This window comes from Diceros bicornis, chromosome 12 (genome assembly GCF_020826845.1).
Source record: "Diceros bicornis minor isolate mBicDic1 chromosome 12, mDicBic1.mat.cur, whole genome shotgun sequence".
Classification (NCBI taxonomy): domain Eukaryota; kingdom Metazoa; phylum Chordata; class Mammalia; order Perissodactyla; family Rhinocerotidae; genus Diceros; species Diceros bicornis.
In genome coordinates this window covers 46,247,543-46,261,220 of record NC_080751.1, presented here as the reverse complement: position 1 = coordinate 46,261,220, position 13,678 = coordinate 46,247,543, and the positions used below count along the sequence as shown (strand labels likewise).

The 13,678-nt window shown below is 39.8% G+C and overlaps 1 protein-coding gene across 2 annotated transcripts in view; it reads left to right on the top strand.

Moving 5' to 3' along the window:
* The window catches only part of RMDN2 (regulator of microtubule dynamics 2), a 90,915-nt gene extending 77,684 nt beyond the window's left edge, over positions 1-13,231 (top strand). For both annotated transcript variants that reach the window (XM_058551409.1, XM_058551408.1), the window contains exon 11: positions 12,872-13,231. In XM_058551409.1, coding sequence (XP_058407392.1) covers positions 12,872-12,925 — 54 coding nt within the window. In that variant the 3' untranslated portion in view covers positions 12,926-13,231. The remainder of the gene's footprint in view (positions 1-12,871) is intronic.
* Positions 13,232-13,678: the final 447 nt, after the last annotated feature.

The following is a 13,678-nucleotide window of genomic DNA, read 5'->3' as shown; positions in this document are numbered from 1 at the left end:
ATTTAATTAATTTTCTTAAAATAACTGATGATATAGCATCAGTTTGGGATCAGTCATCTTTAACCAGTACTCAGTCTAGTAAAGTTGATGTTTGATAGTTGTTACCCAAATGCTAGGAGTATAACAATTTAATATAAATGTCTCTTATTTATCCAAAGTCTTTAGCAGACAGCATTGATGTCTTTTCCCAAAACATGTATCTCCCAACACTTTCAGATCAAATAAATCTATATTTTTTAATGTGTGTTTCAGTGAGTGAAAAAGATTATTTATTTCTATTACAAATATGGGGATGCTCTATTAGAGGCTTGAGATATAAGGAGAAAAAAACAAATAGTATCTTTGCCACCATGAATTCTGTGGTCTAGTGGAGAAGGCAGGCCCTGAACAAGTAATAGCAATGAAGTGTGATGAGTGTTATGGAAATGAAAGCACAGAGATTTATGAGAAAATAAAACTGGGACTGCAACCTGGACTAGGGGCTAAGAAAGGCCTTCCTGAGGTTTGGATATGTAACCTGAGATTCTAAGGAAATTCGAATTTAAACCCAGTGGTTTAAATCTTTAAGACTTGCTTGGGAGTGGGAGCTTGTTAAAAATACAGATTCCTGGCCTTTTTCTGCAGTGGGAAAGAAGGTCTGAGCTGCAGAGTGTGGTGACACCAACCCCAATATCAATGTGATCACACTCAAGTTTCCATGTATTTGGATTCTGCTCTGCCAGTTAGTGCTCAGACTGTCCCTGGGTGAAAAAAACAGAAGAAGACAGGTGGTGGCTGAATTCTTGACATCGCAACCTCAGGAAATGATGACCTTTGAGAACATGCTGTGGACTTTATTCAGAAGGAGTAGGTCTGGTGGACCCATCTCAGAGGAAGCTGTACAGAGATGTGATGCTGGAGAAGATCAGTCATCTGGTCTCCCTGGGGTGTAAGCTCTGAAAATCAGATAGGACTTCCTAGTTGATGCAAGGGGAAGAGCTGTGGGGGGAAGGAAGAGGATTTCCCTAAGGCCAGAGCCCAGGCAGGAAGATCTTAAAAACCAAAACATAACTTCCATGTGGAATATCTGTAGAAACGAACTATGTGTATGTCGTAGTAAGACTCATGAGAGTGAGCCCTCTGATTGGGATAAGTTAGGAATGCAGCACAGTCACATGACTTCAATATGAGGTGAGAGAAAGTGTGCTGTCTCAGCAGAAAGGCTTGGATGGTTTGAATCTGGGGAAGAAAAGAATAACCTGAGCTCAAAACTAAAATCTGAGTTCTTATAAGAGGACATTTGCACAAATATGGTCCATATACCAAGTTCTTGAAAGATAATGGAGACCTCAAAATTAATCAGATAGCTATGCAGTTGACATACTACAAAGGAAAATCTTCTGTTTATGCAGGAGAGTAACACACTATGTGAATGTAACCAGTGTGGCAAAGACTTTAACTGGAGATTATCACTAAATGACCAGCATAGAATTCATATGTAAAAAAATGACTAGATAAATGGATGTGGGCAAACCTTTAACAGCCTCTCATCTTTTCCTCAATAGCATAGATTTCACACTGGAGAGGACTTCTTTGAGTATAAGGAGAATGGGGATATATTCACTCTCGGCTCAACATTGACTCAACATGTGTTAACTCACACTGAGGATAAGCCCTACAAATGTAATGAATGTGGGAAACACTTCAACAAGAGAGCTTCCTTTTGTTCACACCAGAGAACCCACACAGGCGAGAAACCCTTTGTCTGTGATTAGTGTGGAAATGCCTTCAGTAACAATTCATCCTTCCAATGATATGAGTAAATTCATACTGCAGAGAAACCATATGAATATCATCTATGAGGGAAAACCTTTAGTTGATGCTCGAACCTTAGCCATCATGAGACAATGCACACTGGAGAGAAGCCCTATAAATATAATGAATGTGGGAAACACTTCAGCCAAATCTCAAGCCTTGGTATACACAATATATTCCAAGTAAAACAGGAAGGAAAGCAGCAAGTCTTTACCAGGAGGAGGAAGACATTTAGGAAATACCAGATCATTCATGTTAGAGAAGCAATTCAATGAGATAAACATGGGAAAACCTTTACTCATAACAGCAACACTCCAGGACGTGAGAGCATTCTCATTCTACAAAACACTGTCAGTGTCCTGAAGGAAAGAAAATCTTTAGTGGTCATATATACCTTAGTCAACCTTAAAGTTCTCGCACTGGAGTTCCTCAGGCCTCAAGTCAATGTACAAATGCCTTCATCTGGAACTTATATAAGAAATCTCTTACTGGAAAAAAAAATCTATCAATAACCCTTTAGAACACACTTCAACATATAATTTAGACTTTTGCCAAATGGCATGTTACTGAAAACAATGTAGTATAAAGATGTAGAACTGTGATACATTCTGGGAAACGTTGAATGCAGGATTTGGTAAGATGTAGTAAGAAATGAGATAACCTCTCTTCACTGGATGAATAAAAGTTGTTGATGAAAAATCTGATACGTTAGTATTTGTTTTTAAAAATCATGAAACATGCTGAGTATTGAGGCATTTTTCCTTTATTACATCACTGTTGATCAGTTGATCAGTTTCCATTTTTTATGCAACTCTAAACATATTTACAAAGACTTTGCTCAATTAGAAAACAACTTTTAATGTAACTGAAAAAAATTTACAACACAAAATAATGTGTTCTAATTATTATATTAGTGTTTAAATATGTATCTACATGGCAAAGGTGAATAGAAACATGGACAAGTAAGGACACACTTTGTAAGTGATTCACATATCCCAGGTGATACTGATGTGGGTGGTATACACACCATACTTTATGAAACACTAGAAAACACATAAAGGCTTGGAGGTGAGAAATATGATACATAAAAGCACTGAATCAAGTGTACAATATGGCTGAAATGTTGAGTACTAGAGGGAGAGAAGAGATGAGAACCTTGTATTCCTTTTTCTTAAAGGCAAGGGAAACCTATTAGAGGGTCTTAAGCCACAAGTAACACAATGAGTTTTTTTTTTTTTAATTTTTTGTTTATTGCAGTAACATTAGTTTATAACATTGTAAAAATTTCAGGTGTACATCATTGTACTTCTATTTCTGCATAGATTACATCATGTTCACCACCAAAATACTAATTACAACCCATCACCACACACATGTACCAAATTATCCCTTTCACCCTCCTCCCTCCCCCCTTCCCCTCTGGTAACCACAAATCCAATCTCTGTCCCTATGTGTTTGTTTATTGTTGTTATTATCTACTACTTAATGAAGGAAATCATGCGGTATTTGACCTTCTCCCTCTGACTTATTTCACTTTGCATTATACCCTCAATGTCCATCCATGATGTCACAAATGGCTGGATTTCATCGTTTCTTATGGCTGAGTAGTATTCCATTGTGTATATATACCACAGCTTCTTTATCCATTCATCCCTTGATGGGCACTTAGGTTGCTTCCAAGTCTTGGCTATTGTGAATAACGCTGCAATGAACACATGGGTGCATGTACCTTTACAAATTGGTGTTTTCAAGTTCTTTGGATAAATACCCAGCAGTGGGATGGCTGGATCATATGGTAGTTCTATCCTTGATTTTTTGAGGAATCTCCATACTGTTTTCCATAGTGGCTGCACCAGTTTGCACTCCCACCAGCAGTGTATGAGAGTTCCCTTCTCTCCACATCCTCTCCAACACATGTTGTTTCCTGTCTTGTTAATTATAGCCATTCTGACGGGCGTGAGGTGATATCTCATTGTAGTTTTGATTTGCATTTCCCGAATAGTTAATGATTTTGAACATCTTTTCATGTGTCTGTTGGCCATCTGTATATCTTCTTTGGAGAAATGTCTGTTCAGGTCCTTTGCCCATTTTTTAATTGGGTTGGTAGTTTTTTTGTTGGTAAGATGCATGAGTTCTTTATATATTTTGGAGATTAAGCCCTTATCAGAAGTATGGTTTGCAAATATCTTCTCCCAATTGTTAGGTTGTCTTTTCATTTTGTTGATGGTTTCCTTTGCTGTGCAGAAGCTTTTTAGTTTGATGTAGTCCCATTTGTTTATTTTTTCTATTGTTTCTCTTGCCCGGTCAGAAGTGGTGTTTGAGAAGATGTTGCTAAGACTGATGTCGAAGAGCGTACTGCCTATGTTTTCTTCTAGAAGTTTCATAGTTTCAGGTCTTACATTCAAGTCTTTAATCCATTTGGAGTTAATTTTTGTGTATGGTGTAAGGTAAGGGTCTACTTTCATTTTTTTGCATATGGCTATCCAGTTTTCCCAACACCATTTGTTGAAGAGACTTTCTTTTCCCCATTGTATGTTCTTGGCTCCTTTGTCAAAGATTAGCTGTCCATAGATGTGTGGGTTTATTTCTGGGCTTTCGATTCTATTCCATTGATCTGTGTGTCTGTTTTTGTGCCAGTACCATGCTGTTTTGGTTACTACAGCTTTGTAGTATATTTTGAAATCAGGGAGTGTGATACTTCCAGCTTTGTTCTTTTTTCTCAGGATTCCTTTAGCTATTCGGGGTCTTTTGTTGTTCCATATAAATTTTAGGATTCTTTGTTCTATTTCTGTGAAAAATGTTGTTGGAACTTTGATAGGGATTGCATTGAATCTATAGATGGCTTTAGGAAGTATGGACATCTTAACTATGTTAATTCTTCCAATCCAAGAGCACGGAATATCTTTCCATTTCTTTGTGTCTTCTTCAATTTCTTTCAGAAATGTTTTATAGTTTTCGGTGTACAGATCTTTCAGCTCTTTGGTTAAGTTTATTCCTAGGTATTTTATTCTTTTTGTTGCAATTGTAAATGGGATGGTATTCTTAATTTCTATTTCTGCTACTTCGTTGTTAGTGTACAGAAATGCAACTGATTTTTGTATGTTGATTTTGTATCCTGCAACTTTACCATATTTGTTTATTACTTCTAAAAGTTTTCTGGTGGATTCTTTAGGGTTTTCTATATATAAAATCATGTCATCTGCAAATAGTGAGAGTTTCACTTCTTCCTTTCCAATTTGGATCCCTTTTATTTCTTTCTCTTGCCTGATTGCTCTGGCTAGGACTTCCAGTACTATGTTAAATAGGAGTGGTGACAGTGGGCATCCTTGTCTGGTTCCTGTTCTTAGAGGGATGGCTTTCAGTTTTTCACCATTGAGGATGATATTAGCTGTGGGTTTCTCATATATGGTCTTTATTATGTTGAGGTACTTTCCTTCTATCCCCATTTTATTCAGAGTTTTTATCATAAATGCATGCTGTATCTTGTCAAATGCTTTCTCTGCATCTATTGAGTAATCATGTGATTTTTATTCTTCATTTTATTAATGTGGTGTATTACGTTGATTGATTTGCGAATGTTAAACCATCCCTGCATCCCTGGAATAAATCCCACTTGATCATGGTGTATAATCTTTTTAACGTATTGTTGTATGCGATTTGCTAGTATTTTATTGAGGATTTTTGCATCGATGTTCATCAGTGATATTGGCCTGTAATTTTCTTTTTTTGTGTTGTCCTTGTCTGGTTTTGGTATCAGGGTAATGTCAGCTTCGTAGAATGAGTTAGGGAGCTTCCCCCCCTCCTCAATTTTTTGGAAGAGTTTGAGAAGGATAGGTATTAAGTCTTCTTCGAATGTTTGGTAGAATTCACCAGGGAAGCCGTCTGGTCCTGGACTTTTATTTTTGGGGAGGTTTGTGATTACTGTTTTGATCTCCTTACTGGTGATTGGTCTATTCAAATTCTCTACTTCTTCTTGATCCAGTTTTGGAAGGTTGTATGATTCTAAGAATTTATCCATTTCTTCCATATTGTCGAATTGGTTGGCATGTAGCTTTTCATAGTATTCTCTTATAATCTTTTGTATTTCTGAGGTGTCTGTTGTAACCTCTCCTCTTTCATTTCTGATTTTACTTATTTGTGCCTTCTCTCTTTTTTTCTTGGTGAGTCTAGCTAAAGGTTTGTCAATTTTGTTGATCTTTTCAAAGAACCAGCTCTTGGTTTTATTAATTTTTTCTATTGTTTTTTGGATCTCTATTTCATTTATTTCTGCTCTGATTTTTATTATTTCCCTTCTTCTACTGATTTTGGGCTTTGTTTGTTCTTCTTTTTCCAGTTCCTTCAGGTGCATTGTTAGATTGTTTATTTGAGATTTTTCTTGTTTGTTGAGATAGGCCTGTATTGCTATAAACTTCCCTCTTAGAACCGCTTTTGCTGTATCCCATAAATTCTGGCATGTCGTATTTTCATTTTCATTTGTCTCCAGGTATTTTTTGATTTCTTCTTTGATTTCTTCGTTAACCCAGTCGTTGTTCAGTAGCATTTTGTTTAATCTCCACGTATTTATGGCTTTTCTGATTTTCTTCCTATAGTTGATTTCTAGTTTCATACCATTGTGGTCAGAAAAGATGCTTGGTATTATTTCAATCTTCTTAAATTTATGGAGACTTGTTTTGTGGCCTAATATGTGATCAATCCTGGAGAATGTTCCATGTGCCTTTGAAAAGAACGTGTATTCTTCGGTTTTTGGATGGAATGCTCTGTATATATCTACTAGGTCCATCTGTTGTAGTGTGTCATTTAAGGCCAATGTTTCCTTACTGATCTTGTTTGGATGATCTATCCGTTGGTGTAAGTGGAGTGTTAAAGTCCCCTACTATTATTGTGTTACTGTCTATTTCTGTTTTTATGTCTGTTAATAATTGCTTTATATATTTAGGTGCACCTACATTGGGTGCGTAGATATTTACAAGTGTTATATCCTCTTGTTGGATTGTTCCCTTGATCATTATGTAATGCCCTTCTTTGTCTCTTTTTACAGTTTTTGTTTTAAAGTCTATTTTGTCTGATATGAGTACTGCTACCCCAGCTTTCTTTTCATTGCCATTTCCGTGGAGTATCTTTTTCCATCCCTTCACTTTCAGTTTGTGAGTGTCTTTAGGTCTGAAGTGTGTCTCTTGTATGCAGCATATATATGGGTCTTGTTTTTTTATCCAGTCAGCCACCCTATGCCTTTTAATTGGAGCATTTAGTCCATTGACGTTTAAAGTAGCTATTGATAAGTATGTACTTACTGCCATTTTTTAACTGTTTTTTTTTCTCAGTGTTTTAGTAGTCCTTCTCTGTTCCTTTCTTCTTCTATACAGAATTGATGGTCACTTTAGTTTGACCTCTGTCTGAAAGCTGTACTCTTTAACTCCCCTCCTCCCTCATGTTTTTGATATCATATCTAACCTCTTTGTTGTGCATTTGTATCCATTACATTCTAATCATGGAAATAGATAATTTTTCCTATTTGTGGTCTTTTCTTTTCCCCTTAAATCAGTCCCTTTAACATTTCTTGTAGCACTGGTTTCTTGGTGACAAACTCCTTTAATTTTTGCTTATCTGGGAAAATTTTGATCTCTCCTTCCATTTTGAATGATAACCTTGCTGGGTAGAGTATTCTTGGCTGTAAGTTTTTTCCTTTTAGCACTTTAAATATATCGTGCCGTTCTCTTCTAGCCTGTAAGGTTTCTGCAGAGAAGTCAGCTGATAGCCTTATGGGGTTTCCTTTGTACGTAACTTGACATTCTCTTGCGGCTTTTAGGATTCTCTCTTTATCTTTAATTCTGGACATTTTGATTATGATGTGTCTTGGTGTGGGCCTCTTTGGGTTTATCTTGTTTGGGGCTCTCTGTGCTTCCTGTACCTGGATGTCTGTTTCCTTCCTTAGGTTAGGGAAGTTTTCATCTATTATTTCTTGAAATAGATTCTCTGACCCCTTGTCTCGCTCTTCTCCTTCCGGGACACCTATAACACGGATGTTAGTGCGCTTGATGTTGTCCCAGAGGTCCCTTAGACTGTCCTCAGTCTTTTTAATTCTTTTCTCTTTTACCTGTTCACCTCGGGTAATTTCTTCTAGTCTTTCATCCAGCTCACAGATCCGTTCTTCTGTATCCTCTACTCTGCTTTTGAGTCCCTCTAATGAATTTTTCATTTCCAGTATTGTATTCTTCATTTCTGATTGGTTCTTTTTTATATCTTCCATTTCTTTGTTGACATTCTCACTGAGTTCATCTATTCTTCTCCCCAGATCAGTGAGCATCCTTAACACTCTTAGTTTGAACTCTCTGTCGGGTAGGTTGCTCATTTCTGTTTCACTTAGTTCCTTTTCTGGGGTTTTGTCCTGTTCCCTTACTTGGAATGTATTCTTTTGCCTCTTCATTTTGCCTCTTTCCCTGTGCTTGTGTCTACGTATTAGGTAGGTCAGCTACGTCTCCTGCTCTTGGATAGGTGACCTTATGTAAGTGATGGCTTAGGAGGCTTCCAGTGTGCTTCCCTCAGTTCTCAATGTTCCAGGGGTGACCCCTATGTGGGCTACGTGTGTCCTTCTGTTGTGGCCTGTTTGCTCTCCCTGTAGGCGCCCAGGGAGGCTGAGTTATGCTCCTGGCCAGCTGTTGTAATGCTCAGCTGCTTGTAGTTGTTGTGGGCCCTTCAGTCTCTTTATCAGGTGTGGGGATCCCCAGCACAGTTGGCTGCAAGTTCTAATACCACATTTGTGTTGCAGTATTTCTTTTAAGTGAGTAGGCCCCCACCGTGGCAGGTTGTTAGGCTCAGGGCCTTACAATTGCTGTAAGCCTCTAGCCTATTAGGTCTCTTGTCAGCTCTCTGAGGATTGCAGCTGGGTGGGGCTGGCCTCAGGCACAGGAGCACCCAATTGTTTCAGGTTTTGGAAGGTGGAGCAAACCTCCTATGTGGGTCTTTGAGAAGTACAAGTCTTCTGCAGCTGAGAAGCCCTGCCGCCCACAGGTCCACACACAGTCAACACAGTCTTGCCCCGTGTGAGCGCCCCGACCTCCCCAAGCGGACCCAGTCTCTCCACGGCGGGAGCCCCACACACTCTGCCACCGCCCCACACTCTCCACCCGCTCCTTGTGCACACCCTGCCCCGCTCAAGTCGGCTCAGTTGCCAGGCTGCAGAGAATCCAGTCACCAATCTATGCAGGCCCACAAGTTGCCTGAGGGCTTGTTGTTGGGTGGGGCCAGTCTCTAGGGTGGGCTGCCTGCCCTGGCTGAGCTGGATTAAATCCATGGTCTAGTGGGTGAGGCAGACCCTGGGCTAGCAGGCCTCAGGGAGAACTCCAATGGTGTCTGTGTCAGCACGCCCACACCAGGCCACAACAATGGCCGCCGCCAATGTCCCAGTCCCTGAAGAGGTCTCACCCCTCACCGAGATGCACTCAGGGCCTATTAGGTGAGTCTCTTGTCACCAAAGCACTGTACACCTTTCTTTCTGGTGATTTTAGGGTGCTTCCTGAAACGGGTGAGTTTGCGTGCGGGCCCTTTAAGAGCCAGTTTTAGTTTCTCTGTGAACCGGGTTTTCCGGGGGTACTCCCCAATGCTTTAGTAGCAGGCAAAGTCAGATATTATGCCGCTGGTCTCGATTGTGCTGGGTCCACAGTATGCCCACAGCGGGGGCGCTCCCCGGCTCAGGGCCCCGCGCCTCCAGGGAGGCTGCGTACCTGTGAGCTGCTCCCAGCGGCCGTGAAGCTGGCGGCTTGTGAAGACGGCGTTTTTCCTCTCCAGAAGGGAGTCTCTGCCTCTTCCACCTCAGTTAGGATTGTCCGTTGTTGCAGGAGTTCCTCTCATCCAGTTTTCAGTTCTGTCTCAGGGGTAATTTTTCCACGAGTAGTTGTAAATTGGCTGTGTCCACGGGAGGAGGTGAGTTCAGAGTCTGCTTACGCCGCCATCTTGAGTCCTCTCTCACAATGAGATTTTTAGAAGGGCACAGTAGCTACCATGTGGAGACTGATTTGGATTGGAGGGGAGCAAAATTGGAAGTAAAAATACCATTTAGGTGACTACTGCAATAACACAGAGATGAGATGTTGACCTGGACTAGGAGAATGGCAGTGAGGAATGAAGAGGAGAGGAAAGATTTAATAGATTCTCTACAAGACTTGAGATTGAATATCCAGGAGATGGAGGACTCAAGAATGACATGTTGGTTTTGGGCTTGGGAAACTGACCAGGGTAGATGGAGGTACCCTTTACAGGCACAGGGAATATTGGAGAACCAGGTTTGGTGGAGAAGGTGAGCTTAGTTTTGGACATTGTGAGTTTCTGTTAGATTTTCAAATCCATAAAGTGATTGGATATTTGGCATGTAAATGATGTCTGAAGCTACAAGTATGGCAGAGATCACCCAGGGAGGTTATGTAGTACGTGAAAAGCAGAGGGCAAAGGATCAACCCCCGAGAAACGCCAACATGATGGAATGGGCGAGGAAAAGGAACCTACAAGTGTGATTGAAAGAAGTGACCAGAGAAGACAGCCTCAGAAGCTAATGGATGGTGGAAGTGGTCAGCTCTGTCGGATGCTCTGGAGAAGTCAGGACAGAAGTGAGTCTGTTGAATTTAATGGTGTGTATTCATTGGTGATCTTAACCCAGACTGTTTCAGTGGAGCGGTAGAGGGGGAGAGAGTGCAGAGCTCCAGAGGTGAGAAAATGCAGTAGGTATGTGTAGACACCCTTCCAATAATTTGATGGGGAAGAGAGGAGAGATGTAAGATGGAAGTTAAAGGAGTGCTTGAGTTTAGAAATAGTTTTATTTTAGATGGGAAATACAGGAGCATATTTAAATGATAATGAGAAACGACCAGCAAAGAAGGAAGGGTTCAAGAAAGACTGGAGAGAGATGATTGATGGACTAAGGTCCTGAGGAGGCCAGAGAGAATGGGATCCAGAGCACATTAGGGTCCTCTTCATCACAGGCTAGATATAGAAGTCAATGGGTTTGTAGATTTGTGGATTTGTAGTGAACCAGGGAAGGTACCACAGAGGGAGAAAAGATTTTAGACTTTTAGTAAGATAGTACGTGGATTGGGAACCTAAGGTGGGTAGAAAGTAAGTCAAAGCAGGAGAAAGCTGTTAGAGAACAATAAGGAAAAAATTGCTTAATGAACCCTTGAAGTTGAAAAATTGGTGTATTGAGAGTAATTGGAAAAATGACCCAAAAAGATAGACAGTTGTGTTCAGGGAACAGGATTCCTATTCAGAGGTAGAGCAGTTTTAGGTCACAACACAGCCCAGGGTGTGCTCATGGGGGTGGTCAAGAAGGACATCAGAGATGAGGAGATGACCTTCTAAAAGGCTGGCATACACGGTTCATGTTGGGAGGGACCCAGTCTTCTAAAAGCCTGGGATACGCGGTCTGTGGGAACAATGAAGTTTCCAACAGTAATGGCAGAACTTGGTGTGGAGAGCATGACCCAGGTGCCAAAGTCATAAAAAATAAGTAAAAATTTCAAAAAAGAGGAGTTTAACAGCTATAACAAATGGTGGAGGGCACTTATTCTCCATTGGCTCTAACTCACCTTCCCCCAGTAATATCCCTCATCTTCTCCCCTACCCCCTAAAAAATATTCTCTTTGCAAATAGATTACTTGTTATACAAAAGTGAGTTCAAAACAAGTCTCGTAACAGGAGTTCCAGGGAGCTCCTTAGAAATGCCTGAGAAAAGAGGAGGAGTGGGAGGTTGAGTCAAGGGATAGAAGGCATAGAAGAGCAGTATTGGGGTGAGTATCAAAAGAGGATTAATGGTCTGAGGGATGCACATTTTGGGCAATGACAGAGGAAAGTATAATTCGAGGTGGTGGTTTTAGCTAGCTTTTGAGCTAAAGAGCCCTGCCAGTGCCCTCTATACAGAAATAAAATAAAATACTTGAGTGGACACCCTGGAAAGGAGGTGCATGTATGTGTGTTGGCAGTTGGATTGTGGTGGGAGTTGGGGGAATTCTTGTTTCTGGTGCATGAGTGCAAATATTACTAAGCCGTGATCTTAGTTTTAAATTTTTTATTATAGTTTATGCATATTCATTTCTTTAGGCACCTAATTGAAATAATTCTCTTATCTACGTTGTTCTTCTGTGAGAAATTGATTCCTGGATATGGGAACTGTTACTGTGTCCAGCATTTAACCACTTCTTTAGCAGGCATTTATTTAGGGCATTTTAGGTGCCAGGCCCTGAACTAGCCCTGGAGTTACAAAGAAAAATATGAATTATGGCTTTTTCACAAGTTCTTTTAAATAATACGTTAACATCCTAGACACATTAATCGTATTTTCTTACAACCTTCAAAAGATATTGATTTGATAGGTTCACTTCTAGTTAATCAGACACTGCAGTAGAATCAGTGTATTAATGTTTATGATTAAAACTATTGAAGAACTGCCAGTTTTAAAAAAAGTCTAGCTAACAGCTATTTCCAAAATCTGCTTTGTCCAGTTTTCCTCATCTGTTTATTTTAAATTTGTTAACAGTCCTTAGATCCTTTCTGATAGGTGCTCAGTAAATGTTTGTTAAATGCAAAAATCCATGGGAGTACGCTACACTATTTCTAACTTCCACACATGTTTTAAAGAAATAAGAATACATATGGAGTCCTATAAAACATATTACATGATTTTTAATCTTAAATATAAACTGCCTCATCAAGTCAATAATGAAATATGTATTTGCTTATCTGGATCTTACAGTGGAATCTAGAGCTAGGACTTTTTCCACATCTTATAGTTGAAGAAGAAAACAGTATTATCGTTAACACACTGGTGGGATCCCATGTGACAGCTTACATGGAAGGCTCGCTCCTTCCTCTCCCACCGCTCCAGACCTGCTGGAGGAAGAGCCTGGAAATAGCTCTCCTGTTACCCGCATTCTCAGAGATCTGAAGCATGCCTGGTCCTAAGAAATCCGCAGTTTGTTTGTAATGGTCTTTTAAAAAGTATCCCCTCACTCAACAAAAGTCTATTTCAAAGTACTTAGAGTATCAGGATGAACGTGTGAAATTTCATTGTGTATTTGTACTTTCTTTATAGGATAGAGATGCACAGAAAGAGGTGAAGAAAATAAGCACTTCCTTGAAGAGGTAAATAAAAGAACTTGCTCTTCAACAAATCAGATGTGGTCTACTAAAATTTAAACTAATCAAAGTTGTGTTTTTTATTATCCTTTTTTCTTTTTTGATGTAAAGGTAAATGTGCTCAGATTTGAAGGTAAAACCACGTTTCTGCAGAATGCATTCCAGTAGTAGCACTACAAAACTAATCATGTTATTTGGAGAAATCTATTTCCTATAATGTCAGTACAAAATGATCTTTAAACATGTATACTTTATATTTTTCCTATCAATAAACTGTGGTATTCAGAATATTTCTTTAAATAAAATATTTAATTTAATCCCATCTAAGTGTTCTGTTGTTGCTTCAATGGAGACTACAAAACAAGATAATTTCATTAATGTGGATGAAAAATGGGAAAAAAATGGGCAAAGGACATGATTAAGTTGTTGACTGTAGTGCCATCCAGTCTGTTCCAACTTCTAGCGACCCTGTGTACAGCAGAGCAGAAACCTGCCTGGTCTTTTTGCACCATCCTCTCACTTTCCAGTGCTATATCACCTAGTGCTCTGCTGCTTTTCGTAGGGTTTTCATGGCCAGTTTTTTCAGAATTGGGTGGCCAGTCCTTCTTCCTAGTCTGTCTTGGTCTGGAAGCTCCAGTGAAACCTGTCCACCATGGGTGACCCTGCTGGTACTTGAAATACCACTGGTATAACTTTCAGCATCACAGCAACCTGCAGCCACCACAGTATGACAACGACAGACAGATGGTGTGGTTTCCTGACC